General features: G+C 46.5%; 1 protein-coding gene across 1 annotated transcript; it reads right to left on the reverse strand.

Moving 5' to 3' along the window:
- Positions 1 to 214: 214 nt before the first annotated feature.
- On the reverse strand, positions 215 to 26615 carry TM7SF2 (transmembrane 7 superfamily member 2). The gene is made up of 11 exons (XM_070766752.1): positions 26468 to 26615; positions 21011 to 21190; positions 17932 to 18128; positions 16152 to 16206; positions 14788 to 14982; positions 9984 to 10087; positions 8417 to 8536; positions 7899 to 8067; positions 4974 to 5054; positions 1463 to 1585; positions 215 to 1378 (listed from the first exon to the last, which is right to left on the reverse strand). Exons 2-11 carry the CDS (start codon positions 21063 to 21065, stop codon positions 1218 to 1220), a joined length of 1260 nt encoding a protein of 419 aa, XP_070622853.1. The 5' UTR covers positions 21066 to 21190; positions 26468 to 26615; the 3' UTR covers positions 215 to 1217.
- Between the last annotated feature and the right edge of the window lie 991 nt (positions 26616 to 27606).

Here is a 27606-nt window from a genome sequence, read left to right on the forward strand (position 1 = left end):
CCTCGAGGTGATGAGGGCATGAGTGACCGTGAGCAATGACTCCCGGTCCAAATAGGGCCGCAACTGGCGCACCAGGCGAACCTGGGCAAACGCCCCCCTCGCCACAGCTGAAAGGTGTTTTTCTAATGTGAGCTGTGGATCGAGGAGGACGCCCAAGTTGCGGACCCTCTCTGAGGGGGTCAATAATTCCCCCCCCCAGGGTAATGGATGGACAGATAGAATTGTCCTTGGGAGGCAAGACCCACAGCCACTCCGTCTTGTCTGGGTTGAGTTTGAGTTTGTTGACACCCATCCAGGCCCCAACAGCCTCCAGGCACCGGCACATCACTTTAATAATAACATGTTGTTAAGGCTTGTTCTTAACTTGGAGGTTCAAGCTGAGACGGGTGTTGCTTCTGGAAGTTATGGCTGTTCCATTACTGGTGGTTTTAAGAAAAGGCAGACCACCATTTGTCCGAAAGGATACAGGGCAGTTTTGGCGAACCTTTTCGCGCAAAAACATTACGCGCATACTCATCAGGGCCGCCCTCCGGAAAAGTTGAACTTCTGGGTTCTAGTGTGCAATGCGCACCTGGCGATCAACCGAACAGCGCACATGCACAGGCTGGTTTTCGGCACTGCCGCTGATGCAAAGGGATCGTGCTTCGGTAAAGCCGAACTTCCGGGTTTTGGCGGGTATGTACACCTGACAATCAGCTGGCCGGAGCACATGCACACACCAGTTTTTGTCGCTGCCACATGTGTACGCACGCCAGAAACCTGGAAGACTAATAGGCAAGGTGCTTCGTGTGCCATTGCCAAAGGTTTGCCATCGTGGATATAGGGTCTCCTGTATGAGCATTGAGGTGGGCTAGAAAACCTCTCAGGGCCCTTCTACCTCTGTTATTCTGCACCCTAATAATCAGTTTATTGCGATAAAAACGATTCCAGATGTCTTTTTTTTCCTGTCTCCAACAAAATCTAGACAAATGGAAGACAAGCGATGCAGTCAATGGAAGACGATCTCCAGGCTACGTAAAAACCAAGAGAATGTCTATTGATAGAAAAATCCAGCCATCTCGGCGTCTTCGGAGAGGGGCAGCATACAAATCTAATAAATTATTATTATTATTATTATTATGAATGGCTGATATGTTTTCCCGGCTTCTTTCTGGCACTGGCACAAAGCCAGGAGTCCATTCCGCTCCGAGACCTTCTGGAAATGGGGATTTAAGAATTCAGTAGAGATACGGGAAAATCCGGTAGGGGACACGCCGGCAGTATTCATGCCACGCCAGTCCGTACTTCCTGAGACACTGGTGCTCGTCCCGGGCGTCCCGATGAGCCAGCAGCAAGGTGAAATAGATGATATAAAAATAAGGCAAGATGTGAGTGAACCCTGCAATGAAACCAAAAAGGAAGCCGGTTTAAGATTGGTGCGGAGAAACGAAACCGGAGCCTCTCCTAGACGGCTGACACTTACCGCAGGGCAAGGACCACGCAAAAGCCATGATGAGGTCTCCTAAATAGTTGGGGTGTCGCACAAAACCCCACCAGCCAGAGACCAGGAGGCGCCGACCGGTTGCTGTAGGGATTGTCCGGAGCCCTGGAGGGGGGGAGGAAGAGTGAAAGGGGGATATTTCATTAAATCCTATAATAATATACATGTATTAATTAATTACAGTAATATTCTTATTATTTCATACCATCACAAAATCTCTATTCAAACCATTCATATTTACATATTTATATTCTTTATTGATCTTTATGTATATTTTAATTCCTATTTCTTAACTCAATCCATCTGTGCCATCGTGCCCATATTTCATAATACTCGGAATCTTTTTGGCCCCTTAATTCCATCGTAGGTTTGTCAATTTCAGAACAATTACATATTTTATTACTGTTTTTTCTGAGGGGGATTCTGTATTTTTTCAATATTGGGCGAAGGTAATTCTGGCTGCAGTCGTGATATGTAATATTAGATATCTTTGGCTTTACTATATTGTTTTTTTATTATTCCCAATAAGAACAATTAATTAATATGTATATTACAGGATTTAATGAAATATCCAATGTAGTAATGCAGAAATGCTGAATGTTTGCTGATTTATTATTTATTTATTATTTATTACTTAGATTTGTATGCTGCCCCTCTCCGAAGACTCGGGGCGGCTCACAACACGTGGAAACAAATCATAAATAATTTGACAAATTTAAAAATATTTAAAGATTTAAAACAGACCCCATATACTAACAGACATACACACAAGCATACCATATATAAATTAAACATGCCCAGGGGGAGATGTTTCAGTTCCCCCATGCCTGACGGCAAAGGTGGGTTTTAAGGAGTTTACGGAAGGCAGGAAGAGTAGGGGCAGTTCTAATCTCCGGGGGGAGTTGGTTCCAGAGGGCCGGTGCCGCCACAGAGAAGGCTCTTCCCCTGGGGCCCGCCGACCAACATTGTTTAGTTGACGGGACCCGGAGAAGGCCCACTCGGTGGGACCTAATCGGTCGCTGGGATTCGTGCGGCAGGAGGCGGTCTCGGAGATATTCTGGTCCAGTGCCATGAAGGGCTTTAAAGGTCATAACCAACACTTTGAATTGTGACCGGAAACTGATCGGCAACCAATGCAGACTGCGGAGTGTTGGTGAAACATAGGCATACCTAGGTAAGCCCATGACTGCTCTCGCAGCTGCATTCTGCATGATCTGAAGTTTCCAAACACTTTTCAAAGGTAGCCCCATGTAGAGAGCATTACAGTAGTCGAACCTCGAGGTGATGAGGGCATGAGTGACTGTGAGCAATGAGTCCCGGTCCAGATAGGGCCGCAACTGGTGCACCAGGCGAACCTGGGCAAACGCCCCCCTCGCCACAGCTGAGAGATGTTTCTCTAATGTGAGCTGTGGATCGAGGAGGACGCCCAAGTTGCGGACCCTCTCTGAGGGGGTCAATAATTCCCCCCCCCAGGGTGATGGACGGACAGATGGGATTGTCCTTGGGAGGCAAAACCCATAGCCACTCCGTCTTATCCGGGTTGAGTTTGAGTCTGTTGACACCCATCCAGGCCCCAACAGCCTCCAGGCACCGGCACATCACTTCCACCACTTCGTTGACTGATATTATAATTTTGTTGTTGTTTTTGTTTGTTGTTTTGTTTGGTATTATTATTATTATTATTATTATTATTATTATTTATTGGATTTGTATTCCACCCCTCTCCATGAACTCGGGGCAGCTAACAACAGTGGTAAAAACAGCATGTGACAATCCAATACTAAAAACAGCTAAAACCCCTTATTTTTTCTTCATCGTTATTTATTTGTCTTTTTAAAAATATATTTGAAAACTAATACAACATTTTTTTTAAAAAAGAGTGAAAGCAGGGTCTCTGGTTTGAGCAGGGGGATGGACCAGACCAGTGGTCACCAATTGGTGGTCCACGAGCAAATTTTGGTGGTCCGCAGAAAAATTATTTGCATTTTTTATATTGCACTCAATCAATATGGATACATGCAATGGACGTGTGTGTTGCTGCACAGACTCTCCCCCTTCAGGGTCTTTTTGTGTGGGTCAGAGTGGGCAGAAATTCCAACTTGGGGTCTGCTTCGGCCTCCTGGTGGGGGGCTTTGGGCGAAGGCTGGAGGGAAGCACCACTAGCGGCGAAGAGGCAGGGGGCCTCGTTCCAGTGGGACTGCAACATGGCCTGGAACTGGCTGACCATCTCAGCCTGCTGAACCTCCAGGTGCCAGGACCTGGCCTTGCACTCCCTCAGGTCTTCCCTCTGCTTGAAAAGCCTATGCTCCTAGTCCTCAGTGAGGTGCTTTTGCTGAGCCTCCTTCTCAGTAGTCAGCTCCAATTTCAGCTGAGCTGTTTTGCCAACTCTTTCTTGTGGTGACTGCTTAGCACCAGCTTGGTGTTTATTTATTTATTTATTTATTAGATTTGTATGCCGCCCCTCTCCGCAGACTCGGGGCGGCTAACAACAATAAAAAGACAACGTAAGCAAATCTAATATTAAAAAAATCTAAAAAACCCAATTTAAGAGATCAGTCATACATACAGTCATACCATACATGAATTTTATAAACCTAGGGGGAAGGGAATATCTCAATTCCCCCATGCCTGATGACAGAGGTGGGTTTTTAAGAGCTTACGAAAGGCAAGGAGGGTGGGGGCAACTCTGATATCTGGGGGGAGTTGGTTCCATAGGGTCGGGGCCGCCACAGAGAAGGCTCTTCCCCTGGGTCCCGCCAAATGACATTGTTTAGTCGACGGGACCTGGAGAAGGCCAACTCTGTGGGACCTAACTGGTCGCTGGGATTCGTGCGGCAAAAGGCCGTCCTGGTGATATTCTGGTCTGGTGCCATGAAGGGCTTTATAGGTCATAACCAACACTTTGAATTGTGACCGGAAACCGATCGGCAACCAGTGCAGACTGCGGAGTGTTGGTGTGACATGGGCATATTTAGGAAAGCCCATGATAGCTCTCACAGCTGCATTCTGCATGATCTGGAGTTTCCGAACACTTTTCAAAGGTAGCCCCATGTAGAGAGCATTACAGTAGTCGAGCCTCGAGGTGATGAGGGCATGAGTGACTGTGAGCAGTGACTCCCGGTCCAAATAGGGTGTTGGGGACCTAAGGAGCCTGGGCGGGCAGGCGAGTAGTGGTTGGCAGAGGAAGGGCGAGTAGAGGCCAGCGAGCCACCCCTCGATGTGAATGCCATCAAGTTGGCCACGCTCACCCTGTCACATGACCACCTAGCCACGCCCACCCTGCCAATCATTAGGAAGATCATATTAGTGGTCCGCGAGATTTAAAATTATGAATTTAGTGGTCCCTGAGGTCCAAAAGGTTGGAGACCCCTGGTCTAGGTTAAACAGAAGCAAGCCCCACCATGTTGTGTGAATGCACTTGCCGAGTTTCGAACTGGGTTAAGTCTCTCTTGTGGACCCAGCCCCACAAAATGAAATGTGTGAAGCTACCTACCAGCCACTCTGGGATCAGTGGGATTCCGTCGGAAGGTGTTTTTCTGGGAATTGGCCCCGCGGAATATGGAATACCCCAGGCCTGCAAAACGAAAAAACGATACTGAGATGACCATGGTATCTTGAATCATGGCATCCTGGAGTTAGAAGGAACCTCTGAGGGAATCCAGCTCAACTTTTTTTTCTCCAGACAGGGTCCTTTAGATCAGTGATTTTCAACCTTTTTTTGAGCTGCGGCACATTTTTTACATTTACAAAATCCTGGAGCACACCACCAACCAAAATGACACTCTAAGATAGTACGTATTATACATGTTGTCCCCCCCCCCTGTGTGTGTGTGTATACACACTCTTGAACCATTTCCAAAAAGAGGTGAGGGCTGGGGGGGGGGGTTTCTCTCTTATTCTTTGGGTGCTTTTTATCATATGCTTTAAATCAAGGGTCACTTCTCTCTTTTGTTTCTCTCTCTTTCCTCTCATTCTCTGCCTCAATCATTTTCTCATTTCTCTTTTTTTCTCCCCTTTTTTCTCACATTTCTCTCTCTCCCTCTCCTTCTCTCTCTTTCTTTCTCTCTCACACACAAACTCTCTCTCTTGCTTGCTTGCTTGCTTTCTCTCTCTTTCTCTCTCCCCCTGCTCTCTCTTGCTTTCTCTCTCTCTCGCTTGCTTTCTTTTTCTCTCTCACTTTCTTTATCTCTCTCTTTCTTTCTCTTTTTTGTTTCTTTCTCTCTCACACTCACTCTTTCTCTCTCTCTCTTGCTTTCTTTCTCTTTCTCTCTCTCTTTCTCTCCCCTCTTGCAGCACACCTGACCATGTTCCACGGCACACTAGTCTGTCGCGGCACACTGGTTGAAAAACACTGCTTTAGATCAGTGTTTCCCAACCTTTTTTGAGCCGCGGCACATTATTCATATTTTCAAAATCCTGGGGAACATTGAAAGGGGGGGGGGGGCCTAAAGAAAAGTTTGGACAAAAAAACCCTCTCTCTTCCTCCCTTTCGCTCTATTTCTCCCTCTTTCTCTCTTTTCCTTCCTTCCCTTCTTTCTCTCTCTCCATCCGTCTTTCTTTCTTCCTCTCTTTTTTGCTCTCTTTCTCTCTCCCTCCTTCCCTTCCTCTGTCTTTCTCTCTCCCTTGCTCTCTCTCTCTGTCTCTCTTGCTATCTCTTTCTTGCTTTTTTCTCTCTCTCTTTCACTGTCTTGCTATATGTCTCTTTCTTTCTCTTTGCCTCTCTTGCTATCTCTCTTTCCTTCTCTTTCTCTCTCTCTCTGCCTCTCTTGCTAAGTCTCTCTTTTTCTCTTGCTATGTCTCTCTTTCTTTTTCTCTCTCTCTGCCTCTCTTGCTATGTCTCTCTTTCTCTCTCTCTTTCTCTGCCTCTCTTGCTGTCTCTCTTTCTTGCTATGTCTCTCTTTCTCTCTCTCTCTGCCTCTCTTATATGTCTTTCTTTCTTTCTCTCTCTCTCTCAATTGACCGCCACGTCAGAGCTCCCGCTTGCAGTCAGCTGAGAGAGAGAGAGAGCGCTCCCTCTCGCCGCCGCCTGGAGCTCCCTCTCGCCGCCGCCATCTCCCTGCGACTGCCTGCGGCCGCTGCAGCCCCCCCCTCCCACCGGGCCACAAAGGACATTTGCCGCCGACGCCAGTGAAGCTTCAGCTGGGCGGGGCGCTGCCGGTACTTCCCTCCTGGGACTCCCGCTCGCAGCTGTCCCCCGGCTTCTGCTCGATGCCGCGGTTTTCGGCGCTGTCCTGCTGTGCCCCAAAGAAGGAAGGCGGGAAAAAGGCGAGAAGAATGGAGCTCTCCTCCTTCCTGCCTTCCGTCTTTGGGGCCCAGCAGGACAGCGCCGAAAACCGTGGCATTGAGCAGGAGCCAGGGGACAGCTGCGAGCGGGAGCTCAGTGCAAGGAGCCGCTGACTGCGGGCCCCAATTTGCCTGGGGCCCGGTAGCGCGCTCCCTGTAGTACTCGTCTATCGGCGGCCCTGGCTTTGCGCCATGAAGAGAAAACGGCAGCAGGGAAAAGTCGGCCGTTTTCTCTTCATGGCGCAAAGCCACACAGTCCCGGACTCTCGGATTCCTCGCCCCAAGGCAGGAGGCGGTGGCGGAGAAGAGTGGGCGGATCGGGCAGGCAATGGGGCAGGACGGAGAAGCCAGGGGCGCGTTTGGCCGGAGGCACCGTGGGGAGCAGGGGCAGGGTGGTGCGGCAGTAGGAGTAAAGGGAGCCACGGCTGCCCCTGCCTCCCCACGGTGCCTCCGGCCAAACGCGCCCCTGGCTTCTCCGCCCTGCCCCATTGCCCGCCCGATCCGCCCACTCTCCTCCGCCGCCTCTCGCCGCGGCACACCTGACAGTGTCTCGCGGCACACCGGTTGGGAAACGCTGCTTTAGATCAATGCTTCCCAAAAATTGGCAACTTCCAGCTATATGGACTTCAACTCCCAGAATGCTGATCAATGACCACGTTGACTGGAATTCCGGGATTTGAAGTTCACATGGACAAACTGTTCAGGTTGGGAAACCCTGAGTTAAATACTGCATAGAGAGGGGATGAGAGAGGGAAAGGGAGGGAGAGCGATAGAGGCAGAAAGACACCGGGGAGCAGGAGGTGATAGGTGGGGAGAGAGAGAGTGAATGGTTTTCTGGCTGGGTAGGCGTGGCTAAGGGGTCATGTGGCTGGGCGGGAGTGATTGACATCGAGTTGGCCACACCCACCCAGATTTTGTGGCTCCCGGTGTGGTTTTTTTCTGTGGGAAATGGGTCCAAGTGGCTCTTTCAGTGTTTCAAGGTTGCTGACCCCCTGGGATAGGATAATAAAAGTGGTAAGGGACCTTAGAGACCTAGTCCAAATCCCTCTCTTTCCCCCCCCCCACTTCACTCAAAGCAAGAGACGACAAAAGTATTCTGCACATGCTCAGAGGGCCCGTTTGCAGCCTCACTCACCATTTAGCAGCACGATGCCCCCCGCCAGGGGCAGGCTCAGCTTCTGGGGGTGAGTTACGAGGAAGCAGGACTGCAGGCTGTATAGGAATGGCACCCAGGCCAGGTCCCCGTAAGCGAGCATGAAACCGAAGCCGTCGTGGATGATATCCATTGTGGTGAGAACGGCTTCCTGCAAAATATTCACAAACATCAGCCACCAAATTGCTTTCTCAACTTTTAAGAATGGGAATCCAGCTGGGGAATTCTGGGAGTTGCAGTCCACCCATCTTCAAGTGGTCAAGGTTGAGAAAGACCGCTCTGGCTTCATCCAGCCGTGTGCATACGGGTGTCGATCACTCAAAGTAGTGAGTCAAGCCAGATTGCGCGACCAGCCTTTATACCTCTAAAACTATTGGCTAGCCTAATGATTTGGGAGTTGACGAGTTGGGGAAATAATATTTCTTTCTCCCACGTTGCAAGGGTAACGTTAAAAAAAAATTACCCCCTCCCCTTCCCCTGCTGGCCACGGTTTAACCTACCTCATGCCAGAAGGCATCCACCACGTAGAGAAGTTGGAAGGCATTAACCAGGATCATGGCCAGAGACGGGCTGCCTCTCAGCTCCGTCTCTTTAACCAACATTGCCATGTTGATCAGGGCCTGTGAGAGGGAGGAGAAAGAAACATTTATTTTGTTTATTTATTCGGATTTGTATGCCACAAAACTTATTGATCCTCCTTCCTTCCTTCCTTCCTTCCTTCCTTCCCTCCTTCCCTCCCTCCCTCCCTCCTTCCTTTCTTACTTACTTACTTATCTGAGTTATTCACTTTCTGGGTTGTGCCAACAGATTCTTGCGGATATGAAGACAGTGTATGGCTGATGAAGCTTGTCAAAGTTTCCAAATCCCAAGCAAAACACAGAATATCAAATAAGGGGCCCCTTTGAGGTCTTCTAGTCCAGCCCCCTATGTAGGATACCCCTGGACAAATGGCTGTCTTGTGAGTTTCTCCTTGGGCAGCCACAAGTTCTGGAGGCAAGTGTTAGCAAGAGCTAGACAGCTTGGAGGTTTTGGCCTGCCACATTATTATTATTATTGTTGTTATTGTTATATTTATTTATTATTTTTTAGACTTGTATGCTGCCCTTCTCTGAAGACTCGGGGCGGCTCACAGGGTACAATATAAAACAATGTGTACACAAATCTAATTAATTAAAACTATAGGCTAAGATCCCACTACCGTATATTAAAAACAGTCAACCAACTCAGTCAGAACCACAGATCAAATTGGTAGTCAGGGGGGGCTTGATCTAATTGCCCCATGTTTGGTGACATAAATAAGTCTTAAGACTCTTGCGAAAGGCAAGGAGGGTGGGGGCAGTGGGAATCTCCAGGGGGAGCTGATTCCAGAGCCAGGGCCATCACAGAGAAGGCTCTTCCCCTAGGCCCCGTGAAGCGACATTGTCTGGTCGACGGGACCTGGAGAAGCCCAACTCTGTGGAACCTAACTGGCCGCTGGGATTATTGTATTGTATTGTATTTATTAGATTTGTATGCCGCCCCTCTCCGAAGACTCGGGGCGGCTAACAACAATATAAAAAGACAATGTAAATAAATCTAATATTAAAAACAATCTAAAAACCCCAATTTAAAGAACCACTCATACATACAAACATACCATGTATAAATTCTATAAGCCTAGGGGGAACGGAAATTTCAATTCCCCCATGCCTGACGACAGAGGTTATGCTATGTTCTTTTGGAATGTTTCTTACTGGGGGAACTTGGGAACACTCCTTTTGGGTTCTCAAGGTCAGCCTTTGTTCAGCAGCTGGACGGAAGCTGCTGGGAGTTGCAGGATACACTGGCAGAAGATGTACGGTTCGTGTGATGGGCTTTTGGGAGGAGAGGCAAGGAAATGAACTCTAACCCGGGTGGAGATACCCTCGTGACTTTAGATTTGGGTTTCTCCAGTTGTGCTAACATGGCCCTGTTAATTGGACCGCTGGCAGCAAGCTGTTCCCAGGATAGATAATTCTTCTCAGAAGGCCCTTGACAAATATGCCTCTTTCTTATTCTCCTCCTCACCGCCATGACAAGCACGCTTACCCAGCCAAGGAGACCCGGGCGCAACTCGCAGAAGAATTTGAGGTCGAAGACCCCAAGGCGCGGGTTCAACTCATGGCCCATGAAGAAGTCATAAATGGGGTTTCCTGCAGCAGGAGAGGGAAAAAAACAAGAAACACAACTTTTTCGGAAACTGTCAAAGATGCCTTGGCTGAGCGGAACGACCTTCGTTCCTCTCCTTCTTCTCAGGGAAACTTCCCAATATGGATACACTTGGTCCTCAGGTTATGACCGCAATGGAGCCCCAAATTTACATTGCTAAGTGAAACATTTGTGAAGTGAACTTCGTCCCATTTTACAGCTGCAGTTGTTAGGTGAATCACTGCAGTTGTTCAATGAGCCACACGGTTTGTTAAGCAAATCCGGCATCCCCATTGACTTTGTTGTCAGAAGGTCAACAAAAGAGGATCGTGTCAGCCCGGAGACACTGCAACAGTCATAAGTACATGCCAGTTGCTGTTGTGGTTCCGTCTGAGGCCCCTCCGGGAACGGCTGACCTTCTGTCGGTTTCCAGCTCAGAGGGAGAGGCTGAGGAACAGGAGGTGCAGACAGACGAGGAGGAGGAATCCCAGGCTGAAGAAGAGGGAGGACAGCCAGAGTCCCACCAGGGGGAGCTCTCCCCAGCAAGCAGCCTGGATTCCTTAGAGGAAAGTGCACAAGCCATAATTGATCTGCGACAACGAAGAGCTACTCAGAGACGGAATCAATTGGCTAAATACTTTCAGCATTAAAGTGGCAACAGCTGGGTTTGGGTGTGGTGCTCTTGGGAAAGGCTAAAAGGCAGACCCACCCTTCCTGGCTTGTGGAGTTTTATCTTTGAGAGTCGTGGGACCTGACTGTGAACTTTGGCGTCTTGGAATCCTGGTTTGTGCCTTTGACTATTGAAACCTTGGGGGGGTGTGCCAGCAAGAAGCTTGCTGTATTGACTGGACATCAGGACCCTGCTGTACCGTATTATATCCTGTCTGTTGGGAAGAACAGGTTTTCCTCTGTGCTTATTTTTTCCAGTTATAAAATACTTTTGGCTTTTACCAGAGTGTCTGGCTGTTTTTTCCAGTTGGTGTTGAGGTCTGAGGGAACCCAGACAGAACAGTTGCCAAGTGTCTGAATTTGGATCATGTGACCAGCAAAGGCAGTGACCGTGAAAAACAGTCATAGGTCACTTTTTTCAGTGCCATAGTGAGCTCTGCCCCAAGGAATGTGGAGGTGGATGTGGGGGAAACATCCACATGCCACAGGCCTGTTTTGCTCCCGATAGAATCTGCCGACGAAGCCTCCTCTGACAAAGGAAGCGTGAGTGACAGGGAAGAGGGGAGTTTGGCCGACAGCCCAGGAGGAGATCAATCATCTGTATCATCCCTGGATTCTGAACAAGAATTAATGACACATCCACGCATGCGTACAGTGATGCATAGGAGAGAACAACTGAAGGATTATTACAGGAGATAAGTGAGGCCACCTGTGGTTGGGTGGGGCTGCTATAATTAGTGCTACAGATAAAAAGAGCAGCGTGCTGGTTTAGCCTTGTGGAAGTTTATCTGATTCATAGTTTCGTCAAGATCGTGGTTTTGCTGTTTCCCTGTTCAAGACTGTGTGTGGACTTTCTGGACTTTGGAATTGGACTCAATTTCCCAGTTACTGGGTGAGCAATTGGATTGCATTTAACCTGTGCCTTGTGTGTACCAGAAAATCCCTTTGACATTTAAAAAGGGAGTTTTTTCTGCTTTTCTGTTGATAACGACTTTTGTTTTCCTTCTATCGTGGTGTGTGTGTGTCTGTTTGGGACTAATTACCCTGTCATTACGGGCGGTTGGGACACGCCGGCAGAACACATAGTAGCTTTGAATGGCCACTAAATGAACTTTTGTAAGTCGAGGGCTACCTATAGCCTTCAGTTTATGACCATAAGAGAGTCTGGAATGTCTACTGTAAGTCGTAACGGTTGTAAGCTGAGACACTCATGTGACCAGACTTGGTTTTATGACTCCTTTTGTAGCAGTCATTAAGTGAATGCTACAGTTCTTAAATGAATGAGATGGTCATCGCTCTATTACTTTCCCAGCAAGGAAACGCAGGTAGTCCTCAACATAATGGAGTCTGGGATTTCCATCATAAACCATGCTGGTCATAAATCGAGGCATCATGTGACCAAACCTGATTTTAGGCCTCTTTTTGCAGAGGTCCCTGTCCCAGAGGTTCCAGGTAGGTTCTGTTCTTGATTACTGTATTTTTCGGAGGATAAGACACACATTTTCCTCCCTAAATGAGGCCTAAAATCTGAATGTACTCTGAATGTAGCTTTTTTCAAAGATTCCCCCCCCCCCCCCAGCTCTAACTGGGTGCTAACGATCTTCCCAGCTCTTACCTTGCAGGCTCTTTCATCATTACTCTCTGCGAATAATGTTTTTCCAGCCCTAAGTCTTTGCAGGCTTCTTTTCCATTGCTCTACTTGCTCCGAATAAATTTCTTTCCAGCCCTAACCAGGTGCTAACGATGTTCCCAGCTCTTACTGGCTTGCAGGCTCTTTCATTGTTACTCTCTCCGAATAAGGTTTTCTTTTAAGCTCTAACCAGGGGATAAAATAATGTGCTGAAGCTGACCAGACTAAGGACTCTAGTCAAATATGGTAGGCAGATTTTTCCCACCTATTTTCTTCCCCCAAAACTAATACTCCAATAAATAGGGTAGTTTGCAAACATTGCTTCTTGTTCTACCTTCTGGTGCTTTGGAGAATAGCTTGACTCCCTCTTCCGTTGTGGGTGCTCCGACAGTAGAGGCTTTTAAGAAGAGAATGGACGGCCACTTTACTTGTCTGAAATGGACTAGGGCCATGATGGTGAACTTATGGCACATGTCCCACAGGTGGCACGCAGAGCCATATCGTCAGTTCCAATGCACATGTGTGCACTAGCCAGCCGATTTTCGGCCTTGGGGAAGGCTGTTTCACCCTCTGGAGGCTTCAGGGAAGCTTCCCTGAAGCATGGAGTGCAAAAAACCACCCAACGGGTGTTCTGCCGGCGTGTTTCAACCGCCCGTAATTACAGGGTAATTAGTCCAGGAAGATACACACCACACGATAAAAGGAAAACCCAAAAGTTTTTATAAACAGAAAAACAGAAACAGCTCCCTTTTTAAATGTCAAAGGGATTTTCTGGTACACACAAGGCACAGGTGAAATGCAATCCAATTGCTCTCCCAATAACTGGGAAATTGAGTCCAATTCTAAAGTCCAGAGAGTCCACATACAATCTTGAACAGCACAAAAACCACAATCTTGACGAAACAATGAATCAGATAAACTGCCATGAGGCTAAAACACCAGGTTGCACTTTTATCTGTAGCACTAATTACAGCAGCCCCACCCAACCACAGGTGGCCTCATTTTCTCTTGTAATAATCCTTCAGTTGTTGCCTCGTATGCATCACTCTACACATGTGTGGATGTGTCATTAATTCTTGTTCAGAATCCAAGGATGATACAGATGATTGATCTCCTCCTGGGCTGTTGGCCAAACTCCCCTCTTCCCTGTCACTCACGCTTCCTTGGTCAGAGGAGGCTTCGTCAGCAGATTCCATTGGGAGCAAAACAGGCCTGCGGCATGTGGATGTTTCCCCCACATCTACCTGCACATTTCTTGGGGCAGGAGCTGGGCCAAAGCTAACCACAACAACGGGAAAACTGGAAGTTTGGAAAAACAGACTTCCGGTTTGCCCATTGGGCTGTTTTTGCAGTCCTGAGCTTTTAGAGAAGCTTCCTGAAGCCCTAGAGTGAGAAAAAACAGCCCAACAGGCAAACCAAAAGTTCAGAAAATGGACTTTGCCCGTTGTGCTGTTTTTCGCACTGAAGGCTCTGGAGTGTGAAAAACAGCACAACTGGCAAACCGGATGTCCATTTTTCTAAACTTCCAGTTGGCCCATTGAGCTGTTTTTTTTACCATCCCAGGCTTCAGTGAGGCCTGTGTCAGGAATTAAAAATCCTGAGATAATATCTTGATGCAGAAGATAGGCCTTTGTTGTTCATTCTGAGGCAGTTGAGCATGCAGCAACCTAGCAATTATGGGAAAAGTATTTAACTATGCAAGAGCTTCTTGCTCTCTCTCTGACTCCTGATCCTGCTCTGTGTGAAGTGTGCTCTTAAGCTGCTGTATCGCTGTATTAATCTGTTGGTTCCTGTGAGTTATTGTAACTGAAATAGTTGTAGTGAGACACTAGTGAGATACTAGTGTGATGTGTGTATAATATATAGTATACAGTAGTAGTGTAAATAAGAGGTAAATATATATTTTCCAAGACTTCCTACTGCTGCTGGGTTTCATTGAAGCCTTCAACTCCATATCTACTGGTCTGTGGCTGGCTGGTTGGGTTGGTTAGCTGGTTGGGCTGACCTAGTTTCCGCAAATGCAGCTCTGATAGCCTGTGCGAATTGTGCACATGCACAAAGGCAGTGAAGAGGTTGTGCGCATGCATGGGGGAAGGAATGGGTGTGGGAACATGCGCACGTGCTAACACATGCACACCTTCCCTTTTGGCATGTGAATCAAAAAAGATTTGTCATCACTGGACTAGGGTCCCCTTATTGAGCAGGGGGCTGGACTAGAAGATCTCCAAGGCCCCTTCCCACTCTGGTATTCTACCATCTTAAAGTCGCCACGGGGGAGAAACTCTACGCTAGTCTTTCTTCAGAGAGGCAGGCAAGACTGCAACAGGGATCGAGACCCTTCCTCCAGGTTTTTCCTCATTTCACAGCCTCCCGTTCAGTTTTTCCAGGTTTTGGCGGGACCCTCACCTGAATTTCCACCGGGAGCCAGAGCCGTCTCGGGGGCCAGCAGAGCCTTCAAATAGAGAAGGGCGCTGAAGCCGAAAGCCAGGACGGTCGCGGTGAAGGCCAGCTGTAGGATGTGATCGTAGATGTAACTCAGGTGCAGCCCCCCAGCCAATCCGACGCCCAGTGTCAGGGCTGTGACCAGCATGGCGTAAAAACCTACCCAATATGAAAAAAAGCAGGGAGGGATTTGTACCCCAAACAGCATTAGCATTTAGACTTATATACAGTGGTAACTCAACTTATGGATTTAATTCGTTCTGTGACCAGGTTCTTAAGTAGAAAAGTTTGTAAGAAGAAGCAATTTTTCCCATAGGAATCAATGTAAAGGCAAATAATGTGTGCGATTGGGGGAAACCACAGGGAGGGTGGAGGCCCGGTTTCCTCCCAGGAGATTCCTAGAGAGGCCCCACGGAGGCTTCTCCCTGCCTTTTCCGGCCCTGTTTCCTCCCAGGAGATTCCTAGAGAGGCCCCACAGAGGCTTCTCCCTGCCTTTTCCTCCCAGGAGATTCCTAGAGTGGCCCAATGGAGGCTCCTCCCTCCCTTTTCCGGCCCTGTTTCCTCCCAGGAGATTCCTAGAGAGGCCCCACAGAGGCTTCTCCCTGCCTTTTCCGGCCCTGTTTCCTCCCAGGAGATTCCTAGAGTGGCCCAATGGAGGCTCCTCCCTCCCTTTTCCGGCCCTGTTTCCTCCCAGGAGATTGCTAGAGAGGCCCCACAGAGGCTTCTCCCTGCCTTTTCCGGCCCTGTTTCCTCCCAGGAGATTCCTAGAGTGGCCCAATGGAGGCTCCTTCCTCCCTTTTCCGGCCCTGTTTCCTCCCAGGAGATTCCTAGAGAGGCCCCACGGAGGCTTCTCCCTGCCTTTTCCGGTTACAGTTTCGGAGGCTCGGGTTTGTAAGTGGAAAATGGTTCTTGAGAAGAGGCAAAAAAAGTTCGTAAGTAGAGGTGTTTGTAGGTAGAGGTACCACCGCATACCGCTTCACAGTGCATTACAGCCCTCTTTAAGTGGCTTGCAGAGAATCAGCCTATTGCCCCCAACATTTTACCAACCTTGGAAGGCTGGAAGGCTGAGTCCACCTGCAACCTACTGAGATTTGATCTACCAAACTACTGGCAGCCGGTGAGCAGTAGAAGTAGACTGCAGTACCGCACTCTAACTACTGCACCACCATGGCTCTTTTCGTGGGTTCATCCACGGCTGATGAGGCCCTTGGCTCAGTAGTTCTCTCTGGAAACACTAAAAGACCCCTCTCGCTCACCCCATTTGTCCCCCGTCCCATTTGATTCCTTCATTTTTTTCTAAGCCTTTTCATGGTCCCGAAATAACCTACCGTTAATGCGATATTGCAGCCGGCTCTTGTCCCGAAGAGGGCTTCCTTCCGTGATCTGTTGGGGAATAAAAAAAATAATAACTAAAATCTTGAGAGTTTCATCAGATCTTTGCCAGGAGTCCACCTGGTCAAACAAAGCAGAAATTAATACCCACCCAAATGGGGCACTTGAGAATTAAAAGATTGATTTAATCCAGAAGTCAGCAGCAACTCACGGCTTTGGAGCCGCGTGTGGCTCTTTCATTCCTCTGCTGCGACTCCCTGTCGCTCAAACTATGCGCCACAGCCACCAATGTGCGACACCCACCGACATGCAATTTAAATATGCTACATTTTTTAATCACATCTTATTTTACTTTTACATTACTATTCTTTACTTCTATTCTCTAACTAGTTGTACCATACGCTCCCAATCAGATAATATTCAGTTTCTCGTCTTTTTTTTATTTCCATTCTCGGCCTATCCATATCTGCACATTCTAGCACTTTCTTTATCATCATTCCACCAGAGGGTGAATAGAACAGATAAGAATTGAATATGTATATCAATAGAATAGAACAGAACAGAATATGAATATCAATAGAATAGAATAGAATAGAATAAGAATAGAATTCTTTATTGGCCAAATGTGATTGGACACAAGGAATTTGTCTTTGTTGCATATGCTTTGTGTACATTAATACATATATATATATTAACATATATTTTTCCATTTTTGCGCTTAAGCAATTCTAGCCGCTGTTATTATATATAATATTGTTGTGGTTGGATCTGGCCCAGCTCCTGCCCCAGGGAATGTGGAGGTGGATGCAGGGGAAACTTCAACATGTCACAGGCCTGTGTTATTGCCGACAGAATCAGTGCAGAGTTTAGTTTCCTGGGACGAAGAAGAAGGTGGGAGTGACTCGGCAGAGGGGGGCTTGGCACACAGCCCAGGCAGTCAATCTCCATTATCTTCCATTGATTCGGATGAAGACGTTTTGGACCCACGCAAGCGCAGAATTATGCATAGAAGAGACCAAATGAGAACATATTACAGGAAATAAGGGAAGAAACCTGTGTTTGGGTGGGGCTCCAGTAATTAAGGCTGCTGCTATAAATAGCAGCATGTGGGTTTGGCCATTGTGGAAGAGTATGTGATCGCAGTTCGTCAGGAATCCTGTGTTTTCTGGACTTTGTTGCTTTTTCACGCCTTTGAAAACAAAGCAGAGCAATGTGTGTGTGTGTCACTTCGTTGGAAGAAGAAGGGGTGTGAAGTTTCTTCACAGCTGCTAGCTAGGTACTTAATGACTGCTTAAGGGAAATTGTACAGACTACCTGGTTGTTTTGGGATGAGTGCTCTACAAAAAGAGTGCTTAGTTTATTTTGAATTTTGTGATGAAGAACATTGTTTTGAATTTTCAAACGTGTGTGTGTCTGAAATTTGTACCCTTGAATTTTTGGGAGGCTCCTATCAGAGAGCCCGGCAGAACATAATATGATATATTGGGGTGGGTTTTTCCCCCCTATATTTACATATTAATATACCTAATAAAAATAACTTCGGTTGTAGGTCTATTTGTTGTTTTGTAATTTCCTCCAACCCCTTCTTAAAATCCTGCAGATGGAACCCTCACTGGAAAGATGGGAGGCAACTTTACACCCAGCTAACTAATAGTTCTCACTGTTAAGAAATTTCCCCCAGAAAAATACCCTTTGTCTTCTTCCAGATCTCCCACCCCATACAACGTTTCCTCCCATTATAGAGATGAGGAAAACTGAGGCTAGCAAGACACTTACCTTCCCCAGGGGCAGCCGGTAGAGCAGGGCTTGGAAAGCCAGCCAGCCCAGGACCAGAGCAAAGTCTTGGGGGCTCCAGAGGGAGCGGAGGGAGGGCAGCGGCCAGGGGGGGCTCAGCGCACTGGCCTGCTCCGTCCTGCAGACCAGCAGGAGGTAGAAGACGGTGCCGGGCATCAGAACCATGAGGGCGGCTACTCCTGTAAGGAGGAGGAGGGGGGGGAGAGGAGAAGAGAGGAGAAGACAGAGAAGAAGAAGTGGGTGAGGAGGAGGAAAAGAAGGAGGGGAGGAGGGGGAGGGGGGAAAGGAAGAGAAGAAGAAGGGGAGGAGGAGGAGAAGGAAAAGAAGAAAGAAAATGAGAAGAAGGAGGAGAAGAGGAGGAGGAGAAGAAGGGGAATAAGGGGAGGAGGAGAAGAAGATGGAGAAGGGGAGGGGAAGGAGGAGAAGGAGAAGGAAAAGGGGAGGAGGAGGAAGAGGAGAACAAGAAGGAGTTTCAAATTTCTGGGCACTTATATCTCGGAGGACCTCTCATGGACTATGAATGTTAATATGCTTGTGAAGAAGGCACAAAAGAGGCTGCACTTCCTGAGAATGCTCAGGAAGATAAATTTATCTCAGCATCTACTGTTGTCCTACTATCGCAGCACCATTGAGAGTGTCCTGACATACGGCATTCTAGCTTGGTATGGGAGCAGCTCTGTAGCGAACAAAAAAGCTCTACGGAGAATTATTAAAACTGCCCAGAACATCATTGGGCTCCAGCTACCCGCCCTGGATGACATCTTCCCACCTCGCTGTTCTGGGAAGGTGCATACTATTCTCAAAGACTCTTCTCATCCTGCTTGTAATCTCTTTGAATTGTTGCCCTCTGGCAGAAGATACAGAACAACTAGAACTCGGACCACACGTTTACGGAATAGTTTTTATCCCAGAGCTGTACTCGCACTTAACAACGAACTAAAGGGTCACCATCAGTGAACTGTTGGACAATATTACTCGGTTTGTCATGTAGATGGTTGAGTGGTTCAGGGTGGGGAATTTGTAGTGGGTGGGACATTCTATTTTTTATTCTTTTTTTTATTTTATTTTTAAATTTACCTATTCTGATTTTATGTATGGAGGGACTGGTCTCTGGGTGTCACACAACTTTCGTTGCCAATGACAATTCGTTGTTTTGACAATGACAATAAATTTATTACTACAGTGTTCCCTCGATTTTCACAAGTTCGAACTTCGCGGAAAGTCTATACCACGGTTTTTAAAAAATATTAATTAAAAAATACTTTGCGGGGGTTTTCCCTATACCAAGGTTTTTCCCACCCAATGACGTCATATGTCATCGCCAAACTTTCGTCCGCCTTTAATAAATATTTTTTTAAATAAACTTTAATAAATAAACACGGTGAGTAATAATCTGAATGGTTGCTAAGGGAATGGAAAATTGCAATTTAGGGGTTTAAAGTGTTAAGGGAAGGCTTGTGATACTGTTCATAGCCAATAATAGGGTATTTACTTCCGCATCTCTACTTCGCGGAAATTCAACTTTCGCGGGCGGTCTCGGAACGCATCCCCCGCGAAAAGCGAGGGAACACTGTATTATTATTGTTGTTGTTGTTTTGTTGTTGTTGTTATTATTATTGTTGTTGTTATTATTATTATTATTATTATTATTATTATTATTATTATTGATAAGGAGGGGACAGCCCTTGTTACAAAACTGGGCTCAAATCCCCCCTTTCCCATTCCAAAGGCAATCAACACAACCGTCTTTTTACAGGGTCATACAATCAATGTGGTCCATTTAATCAAGATGAATTTTATAAATAAATCAGTCGCCCAGATTCACTTTTGAATAGTGAGATGGTTGGCAGATCGATCAATTTAATAACTCATTTTTTAAAAAAAATAATAAATAGACAAGCTTCAAAGAGCCGCCTCGGATTGTCAAATGGGGGGCAGATAAATTTAATAAACCGATCAAGGAATAAATAAACTGCCCACTTTGCATAATGAAATGGACAGCATATTAAATTAATAAATAAATCAATGAAAAATGATTGGCCCCCGTGGAGATCATCATTTTTCAGCCTTTCCCACTACAGGGTAGTCCTCAATTTACAACAAATCATTTAGCGACTGTTCAAATTTACAACGGAATTGAAAAAAAGGTGCCAGGGAGTCATTTCTCATACTTAACGACCGTTGCCGCATCCCCACAGTCACGCTGTGATTCATTTAACAACTAGGGGTGAGAAAGGTTGCAAAATGGGACAAAACTCGCTTAGCATTTGTCCTGCTTAGCAACATAAATTTTGGAGCTCAACTGTGGGCATAAATTGAGGACTGGCTGTAATCTGGTTCTTAAAGGAGGAATTAAGTGTGGTCGGGCAGTAGGAAAAGCAAGTAGGATGCTTGGCTGCATAGCTAGAGGTATAACAAGCAGGAAGAGGGAGATTATGATCCCGCTGTATAGAGCGCTGGTGAGACCCCATTTGGAATACAGTACTGTATTCAGTTCTGGAGACCTCACCTACAAATAGATATTGACAAAATTGAACGGGTCCAAAGACGGGCTACAAGAATGGTGGAAGGTCTTAAGCATAAAACTTAAAAGGAAAGACTTCATGAACTCAATCTGTATAGTCTGGAGGACAGAAGGAAAAGGGGGGACATGATCGAAACATTTAAATATATTAAAGGGTTAAATAAGGTCCAGGAGGGAAGTGTTTTTAATAGGAAAGTGAACACAAGAACAAGGGGACACAATCTGAGGTTAGTTGGTGGAAAGATCAAAAGCAACATGAGAAAATATTATTTTACTAAAAGAGTAGTAGATCCTTAGAACAAACTTCCAGCAGACGTGGTTGGTAAATCCACAGTAACTGAATGTAAACATGCCTGGGATAAACATATATCCATCCTAAGATAAAAATACAGGAAATAGTATAAGGGCAGACTAGATGGACCATGAGGTCTTTTTCTGCCGTCAGTCTTCTATGTTTCTATGTTTCTAATTAGAAGGGAGAATAAAATTTGAGAACTGGGATATATCAAAGCTCTGGGCTCCCAATTCTCCACTTACCAAATACACCCCCAAATTCCAGTTCTTTAGTGCGAAGAACCTTCAGACGATCCATTTTTTCCTTCTGAGCTTGGATGCCAAAGCCTCTTCGGTTGAGATTTTTTCCCCCACCCACTGAGAATTCTCCTGTCTCCTGTTTTATGTCTCGATCTCCATTAAATAGCTGGGTACCATCTCAATCTGCAAGGCAAAAATAAAAAAAACCACGTTTCAACAAATGGCTGTTTGACAATACTGGGCTGGAGTGAGAAATTCAGGAGACCCGGAATATTCCCGCTTTCTCCACCTGGCCAAAGGATCCCCCCCCCCTTCCCATTTAAATCCAACTACCGTATTTTTTGGAGTATAAGACACACTTTAGTTTTGGGGGAGGAAAATAGGGGGGAGATCTAACTACTAGGTATTCACCTGGTTAGAGTCCTTAGTCTGGTCAGTTTCAGCATATTATTTTATCCCCTGGTTAGGGCTGGAAAAAATATTTGGAGGGAGTAGCAATGAAAACAAGCCTGCAAAGATTTAGGGCTGGATACAAACTACTTCGGAGGGAGTAGCAATGAAAACAAGCCTGCAAAGACTTAGAGCTGGAAAAAAACTACTTTGGAGGGAGTAGATTAGATTAGATTAGATTTATTGGATTTATATGCCGCCCCTCTCCGTAGACTCGGGGCGGCTCACAACAATGGTAAACAAAACATAGTAACAAATCTAATATTTCGCAATCTAAATTACAGTTTTAAGTTAAAAATCCAAAAGAGCCCCAATATATAAAAAACAAGCACACAATCGAATCATACACAAAAACTACATAGGCAAGGGGGAGATATTTCAATTCCCCCATGCCTGATGGCAGAGGTGGGTTTTAAGGAGTCTCCGAAAGGCAAGGAGGGTGGGGGCAATCCTAATCTCTGGGGGGAGCTGGTTCCAGAGGGTCGGAGCCACCACAGAGAAGACTCTTCCCCTGGGTCCTGCCAGACGACATTGTTTAGTCGACGGGACCCGGAGAAGGCCAACTCTGTGGGACCTAACCGGTTGATGGGATTCGTGCGGCAGAAGGCGGTCCCGGAGATATTCTGGCCCGATGCCATGAAGGGCTTTATAGGTCATAACCTATAGCAATGAAAATAAGCCCGCAAAGACTTAGAGCTGGGGAAAAAAACCTACTTCGGAGGGAATAGCGATGAAAACACGCCTGCAAAGACTTAGGGCTGGAAAAAAACTACTTCGGAGGGAGTAGCAATGAAAACAAGCTTGCAAAGTCTTAGGGCTGGAAAAAAAACTACTTCGGAGGGAGTAGCAATGAAAACAAGCCTGCAAATACTTAGGGCTGGAAAAAAACTAGTTCGGAGTGAGTAGCAATGAAAACAAGCCTGCAAAGAATTAGGGCTGGGGAAAAACCTACTTCGGAGGGAGTAGCAATGAAAACAAGCCTGCAAAGAATCAGGGCTGGAAAAAAACCTACTTCGGAGGGAGTAGCAATGAAAACACGCCTGCAAAGACTTAGGGCTGGAAAAAAAACTACTTCGGAGGGAGTAGCAATGAAAACAAGCCTGCAAAGACTTAGAGCTGGAAAAAAACTAGTTCGGAGTGAGTAGCAATGAAAACAAGCCTGCAAAGAATTAGGGCTGTGGAAAAACCTACTTCGGAGGGAGTAGCAATGAAAACAAGCCTGCAAAGAATTAGGGCTGGAAAAAAACCTACTTCGGAGGGAGTAGCAATGAAAACACGCCTGCAAAGACTTAGGGCTGGAAAAAAAACTACTTCGGAGGGAGTAGCAATGAAAACAAGCCTGCAAAGACTTAGAGCTGGAAAAAAACTAGTTCGGAGTGAGTAGCAATGAAAACAAGCCTGCAAAAAATTAGGGCTGGGGAAAAACCTACTTCGGAGGGAGTAGCAATGAAAACAAGCCTGCAAAGAATTAGGGCTGGAAAAAAACCTACTTTGGAGGGAGTAGCAATGAAAACAAGCCTGCAAAGACTTAGGGCTGGAAAAAAAACTACTTCGGAGGGAGTAGCAATGAAAACAAGCCTGCAAAGACTTAGAGCTGGAAAAAAACTAGTTCGGAATGAGTAGCAATGAAAACAAGCCTGCAAAGAATTAGGGCTGGGGAAAAACCTACTTCGGAGGGAGTAGCAATGAAAACAAGCCTGCAAAGAATTAGGGCTGGAAAAAAACCCACTTCGGAGGGAGTAGCAATGAAAACACGCCTGCAAAGACTTAGGGCTGGAAAAAAAACTACTTCGGAGGGAGTAGCAATGAAAACAAGCCTGCAAAGACTTAGAGCTGGAAAAAAACTAGTTCGGAGTGAGTAGCAATGAAAACAAGCCTGCAAAGAATTAGGGCTGGGGAAAAACCTACTTCGGAGGGAGTAGCAATGAAAACAAGCCTGCAAAGAATTAGGGCTGGAAAAAAACCTACTTTGGAGGGAGTAGCAATGAAAACAAGCCTGCAAAGACTTAGGGCTGGAAAAAAAACTACTTCTGAGGGAGTAGCAATGAAAACAAGCCTGCAAAGACTTAGAGCTGGAAAAAAACTAGTTCGGAGTGAGTAGCAATGAAAACAAGCCTGCAAAGAATTAGGGCTGGGGAAAAACCTACTTCGGAGGGAGTAGCAATGAAAACAAGCCTGCAAAGAATTAGGGCTGGAAAAAAACCTACTTCGGAGGGAGTAGCAATGAAAACACGCCTGCAAAGACTTAGGGCTGGAAAAAAAACTACTTCGGAGGGAGTAGCAATGAAAACAAGCCTGCAAAGACTTAGAGCTGGAAAAAAACTAGTTCGGAGTGAGTAGCAATGAAAACAAGCCTGCAAAGAATTAGGGCTGGGGAAAAACCTACTTCGGAGGGAGTAGCAATGAAAACAAGCCTGCAAAGAATTAGGGCTGGAAAAAAAACTACTTTGGAGGGAGTAGCAATGAAAACAAGCCTGCAAAGACTTAGGGCTGGAAAAGAACTACTTTGGAGGGAGTAAGAATGAAAAAATCCTGCAAGCTGGGAAGAATATTAGCACCTTGTGAGGGCTGGAAAAAAGAGGTGAAAAGTTATATTCGGAATATAAGACACACCCATATTTTCAGTCTCTTTTAAGAGGGGAAAAGGTGCATTTTATACTCCTAAAAATACGGTAAGTGTGGAGGATAGGTTTTACGTGGGCATCACTTTTTCTGTGTGCAGCTGGGCTTGTAATTCAAGTGTTGTCTTCTTTTTTTAGAAATTAATCACAAAGGGAGCACGCGAAAGTCTCCCGCAGGGCTAGCAAAGGACAGCCAGAATGGATCTCTTTCCTCTCGTTGGGATTTTTTTTAAACCTCCCGTTTGGATTCAGGAATATTGTGCAAAACACGTTTTTCCGCAACACAGCTCTCCTGTTTGGATCCCTGGGTTGTCGTACATTACACCACGTTGGTTGTGCATTTTGCCGGTGCCTGGAGGCTGTTGGGGCCTGGATGGGTGTCAACAAACTCAAACTCAACCCAGACAAGACGGAGTGGCTGTGGGTTTTGCCTCCCAAGGACAATTCTATCTGTCCGTCCATTACCCTGGGGGGGGGGAATTATTGACCCCCTCAGAGAGGGTCCGCAACTTGGGCGTCCTCCTCGATCCACAGCTCACATTAGAAAAACACCTTTCAGCTGTGGCGAGGGGGGCGTTTGCCCAGGTTCACCTGGTGCACCAGTTGCGGCCCTATTTGGACCGGGAGTCATTGCTCACAGTCACTCATGCCCTCATCACCTCGAGGTTCGACTACTGTAACGCTCTCTACATGGGGCTACCTTTGAAAAGTGTTCGGAAACTTCAGATCGTGCAGAATGCAGCTGCGAGAGCAATTATGGGCTTCTCTAAGTATGCCCATATCACTCCAACACTCCGCAGTCTGCATTGGCTGCCGATCAGTTTCCGGTCACAATTCAAAGTGTTGGTTATGACCTATAAAGCCCTTCATGGCACCGGACCAGAATATCTTCGGGACCGCCTCCTACCGCACGAATCCCAGCGACCGGTTAGGTCCCACAGAGTTGGCCTTCTCCGGGTCCCGTCGACTAAACAATGTCGTCTGGCGGGACCCAGGGGAAGAGCCTTCTTTGTGGGGGCCCCAACCCTCTGGAACCAGCTCCCCCCTGAGATTAGGATTGCCCCCACCCTCCCTGCCTTTCGTAAACTCCTTAAGACCCACCTTTGCCGTCAGGCATGGGGGAACTAAAACACCTCCCCCTTGCCCATGTTGTTTTGTTGATTGATTGACTGTGTGCCTGTTTTTTATATATACTGTTTTTTATGAGATTATTAATTTAAATTGGAACTGGATGGGTGGGCATTGGATTTGGTATTGTGTACTGTACTGTTTTTTATTATTGTTGTGAGCCGCCCCGAGTTTGCGGAGAGGGGCGGCATATAAATCCAATAAACCTAAACCTAAACCTACACGTCCTCTTTTGCAGGCGGTCCTCGATTTACGACCACCCAAAATATTCTGTGGCTAAGCGAGGCATTTCTTCCGTGAACTTTGCCCCATTGGACGACCTGCCTTGCCACAGTGCTTAAGTGAATCATGGCAGTTGTTAAGTGGGTAACCTGGATGTTAAGTGAATCTGGTTTCCCCCCTGGACTTTGCTTGTCTAAAGGTTACAAAAGAGGATCATGTGACCCCGGGTCACGGCAACGGTCATAAATATGACTCAGGTTTCTGAATTTGGATCATGTGATCATGAGGAGGTGTCATGTGAAAACCGGTCATAAGCCCATTTTGTCAGTGCCATTGTATCTCCGAGCGGTCACTAAATGAACCATGGCAAATTGAGGACCCTTGTAAATGCCTAGTTTCTCCAATTGCTCTGCGAGGATAGAAGGCAATTCACATACACAGTCCCAACCAATCAGAATAAAGCCGAAAGGGACCTTGGGGGTCTTCTAGTCCAGCCCCCTACTCAAGGGACTGTTTGAAATTACAACCGCATGGAGCGGGGAAGTAACTTTGCAGCTGATCCTCACTCTTACGACCATCACCATGGTCACACCATTAAAATTTGGGCCCAGAAGTGGGGACAAACCAAGTCAATGGAGGAAGCCAGATTCACAATAGCCATCTGATTTACTTAACAACAATGGTAATTTGCTTAACAACCGCTGCAAAAAAAAGTAGTAAAATCAGCCTTAGAGTCACATTGAATAGAATATAGAATAGACAATAGAATAGAACAGAGAATAGAAAATAAATAAATAAATGGGAACAGAATTGAATAGAATGGAAAAAATAATAATCAAATAGAATATAAAATAAAATAAATAGGAATAGAATAGAATCTCTGCTCCAGGATCTTGAATCTTGCAAATTCACAGGATTCCCTCCCCCCGCCGCCATTTAAAACCCACCCACCCCTTTCCGAATCCTCCTCCTGATTCTCTTCAACGGCCCCATGAGGATACAGACACCCACACCCACATCTCCCCTTAGGGAGGCTCACCTGTGCCAAGGATACAATAGAGGTGCACCTGTCCTGCAGAGCGCCTGGCCGGGGAGTCTGACAGCCGGCCCGCCCACTCTCTGCCCATGCTGGCCCTAGGCAAGGAGAGCCAATCGCCTCCCAGGAAGAGAATGAGGTCACCGGGAAAAGAGCCTATCCTGGTGGTAGGAGGTTGATTTTATTCCTTTCCGCTCTTCTGGAGAAGGAAGGAGGGAGGGAAGGAAAGAAAGAAGGAAGGCAGGAATAAAGCTAGAGAAAGAAGAAAGAGAGGGAGGGAGGGAGGAATTAAGTAGAAGAAAAGAGGAATGAAAGAGGAATTAGGGGAAGAAAATGGGAGGGAGGGAAGGAAGGAAAGAAGGAAGGAAGGAATAAAGCTAGAGAAAGGAGGGAGGGAGGAATTAAGTAGAAGAAAAGAGGAATGAAAGAGGAATTAGGGGAAGAAAATGGGAGGGAGGGAAGGAAGGAAAGAAGAAAGGAAGGAATAAAGCTACAGAAAGGAGGGAGGGAGGAATTAAGTAGAAGAAAAGAGGAATGAAAGAGGAATTAGGGGAAGAAAATGGGAGGGAGGGAAGGAAGGAAGAAAGGAAGGAATAAAGCTAGAGAAAGGAGGGAGGGAGGAATTAAGTAGAAGAAAAGAGGAATGAAAGAGGAATTAGGGGAAGAAAATGGGAGGGAGGGAAGGAAGGAAAGAAGAAAGGAAGGAATAAAGCTAGAGAAAGAAGGAAGGCAGGAGAGAAGGAGTGGAGAAGGAAGGAAGGAGTTAGGTAGAATAAAACAGGAATGAAAGAAGAATTAGGGGAAGAAAATGGAAGAATGGGAGGAAGGGAGGAAAGAAAGAAGGAAAGGAAAGTAATTAGGTAGAAGAAAACAGGAATGAAAGAGGAATTAGGGGAAGAAAATGGGAGGGAGGGTGGGAGGAAGGGAGGAAAGAAGCTAGAGAAATAGGAAGGCAAGTAAAAAGGGAGAAGGAAAGAAGGAAGGAAAAATAGGAAGGGAGGAATTAGGTAGAACAGGAATGAAGGAGGAATTGGGCGAAGAAAATGGAAGGAAGGGAAGGTGGGAGGAAAGGAAAGAAGGAAGCTGGAGAAAGAAGGAAGGCAGGAAAGAAGGAAAGGGAGAAGAAGGCAGGGAGGAAAAAT

This window comes from Erythrolamprus reginae, chromosome 13 (genome assembly GCF_031021105.1).
Source record: "Erythrolamprus reginae isolate rEryReg1 chromosome 13, rEryReg1.hap1, whole genome shotgun sequence".
In the NCBI taxonomy this organism is placed as follows: Eukaryota; Metazoa; Chordata; class Lepidosauria; order Squamata; family Dipsadidae; genus Erythrolamprus; species Erythrolamprus reginae.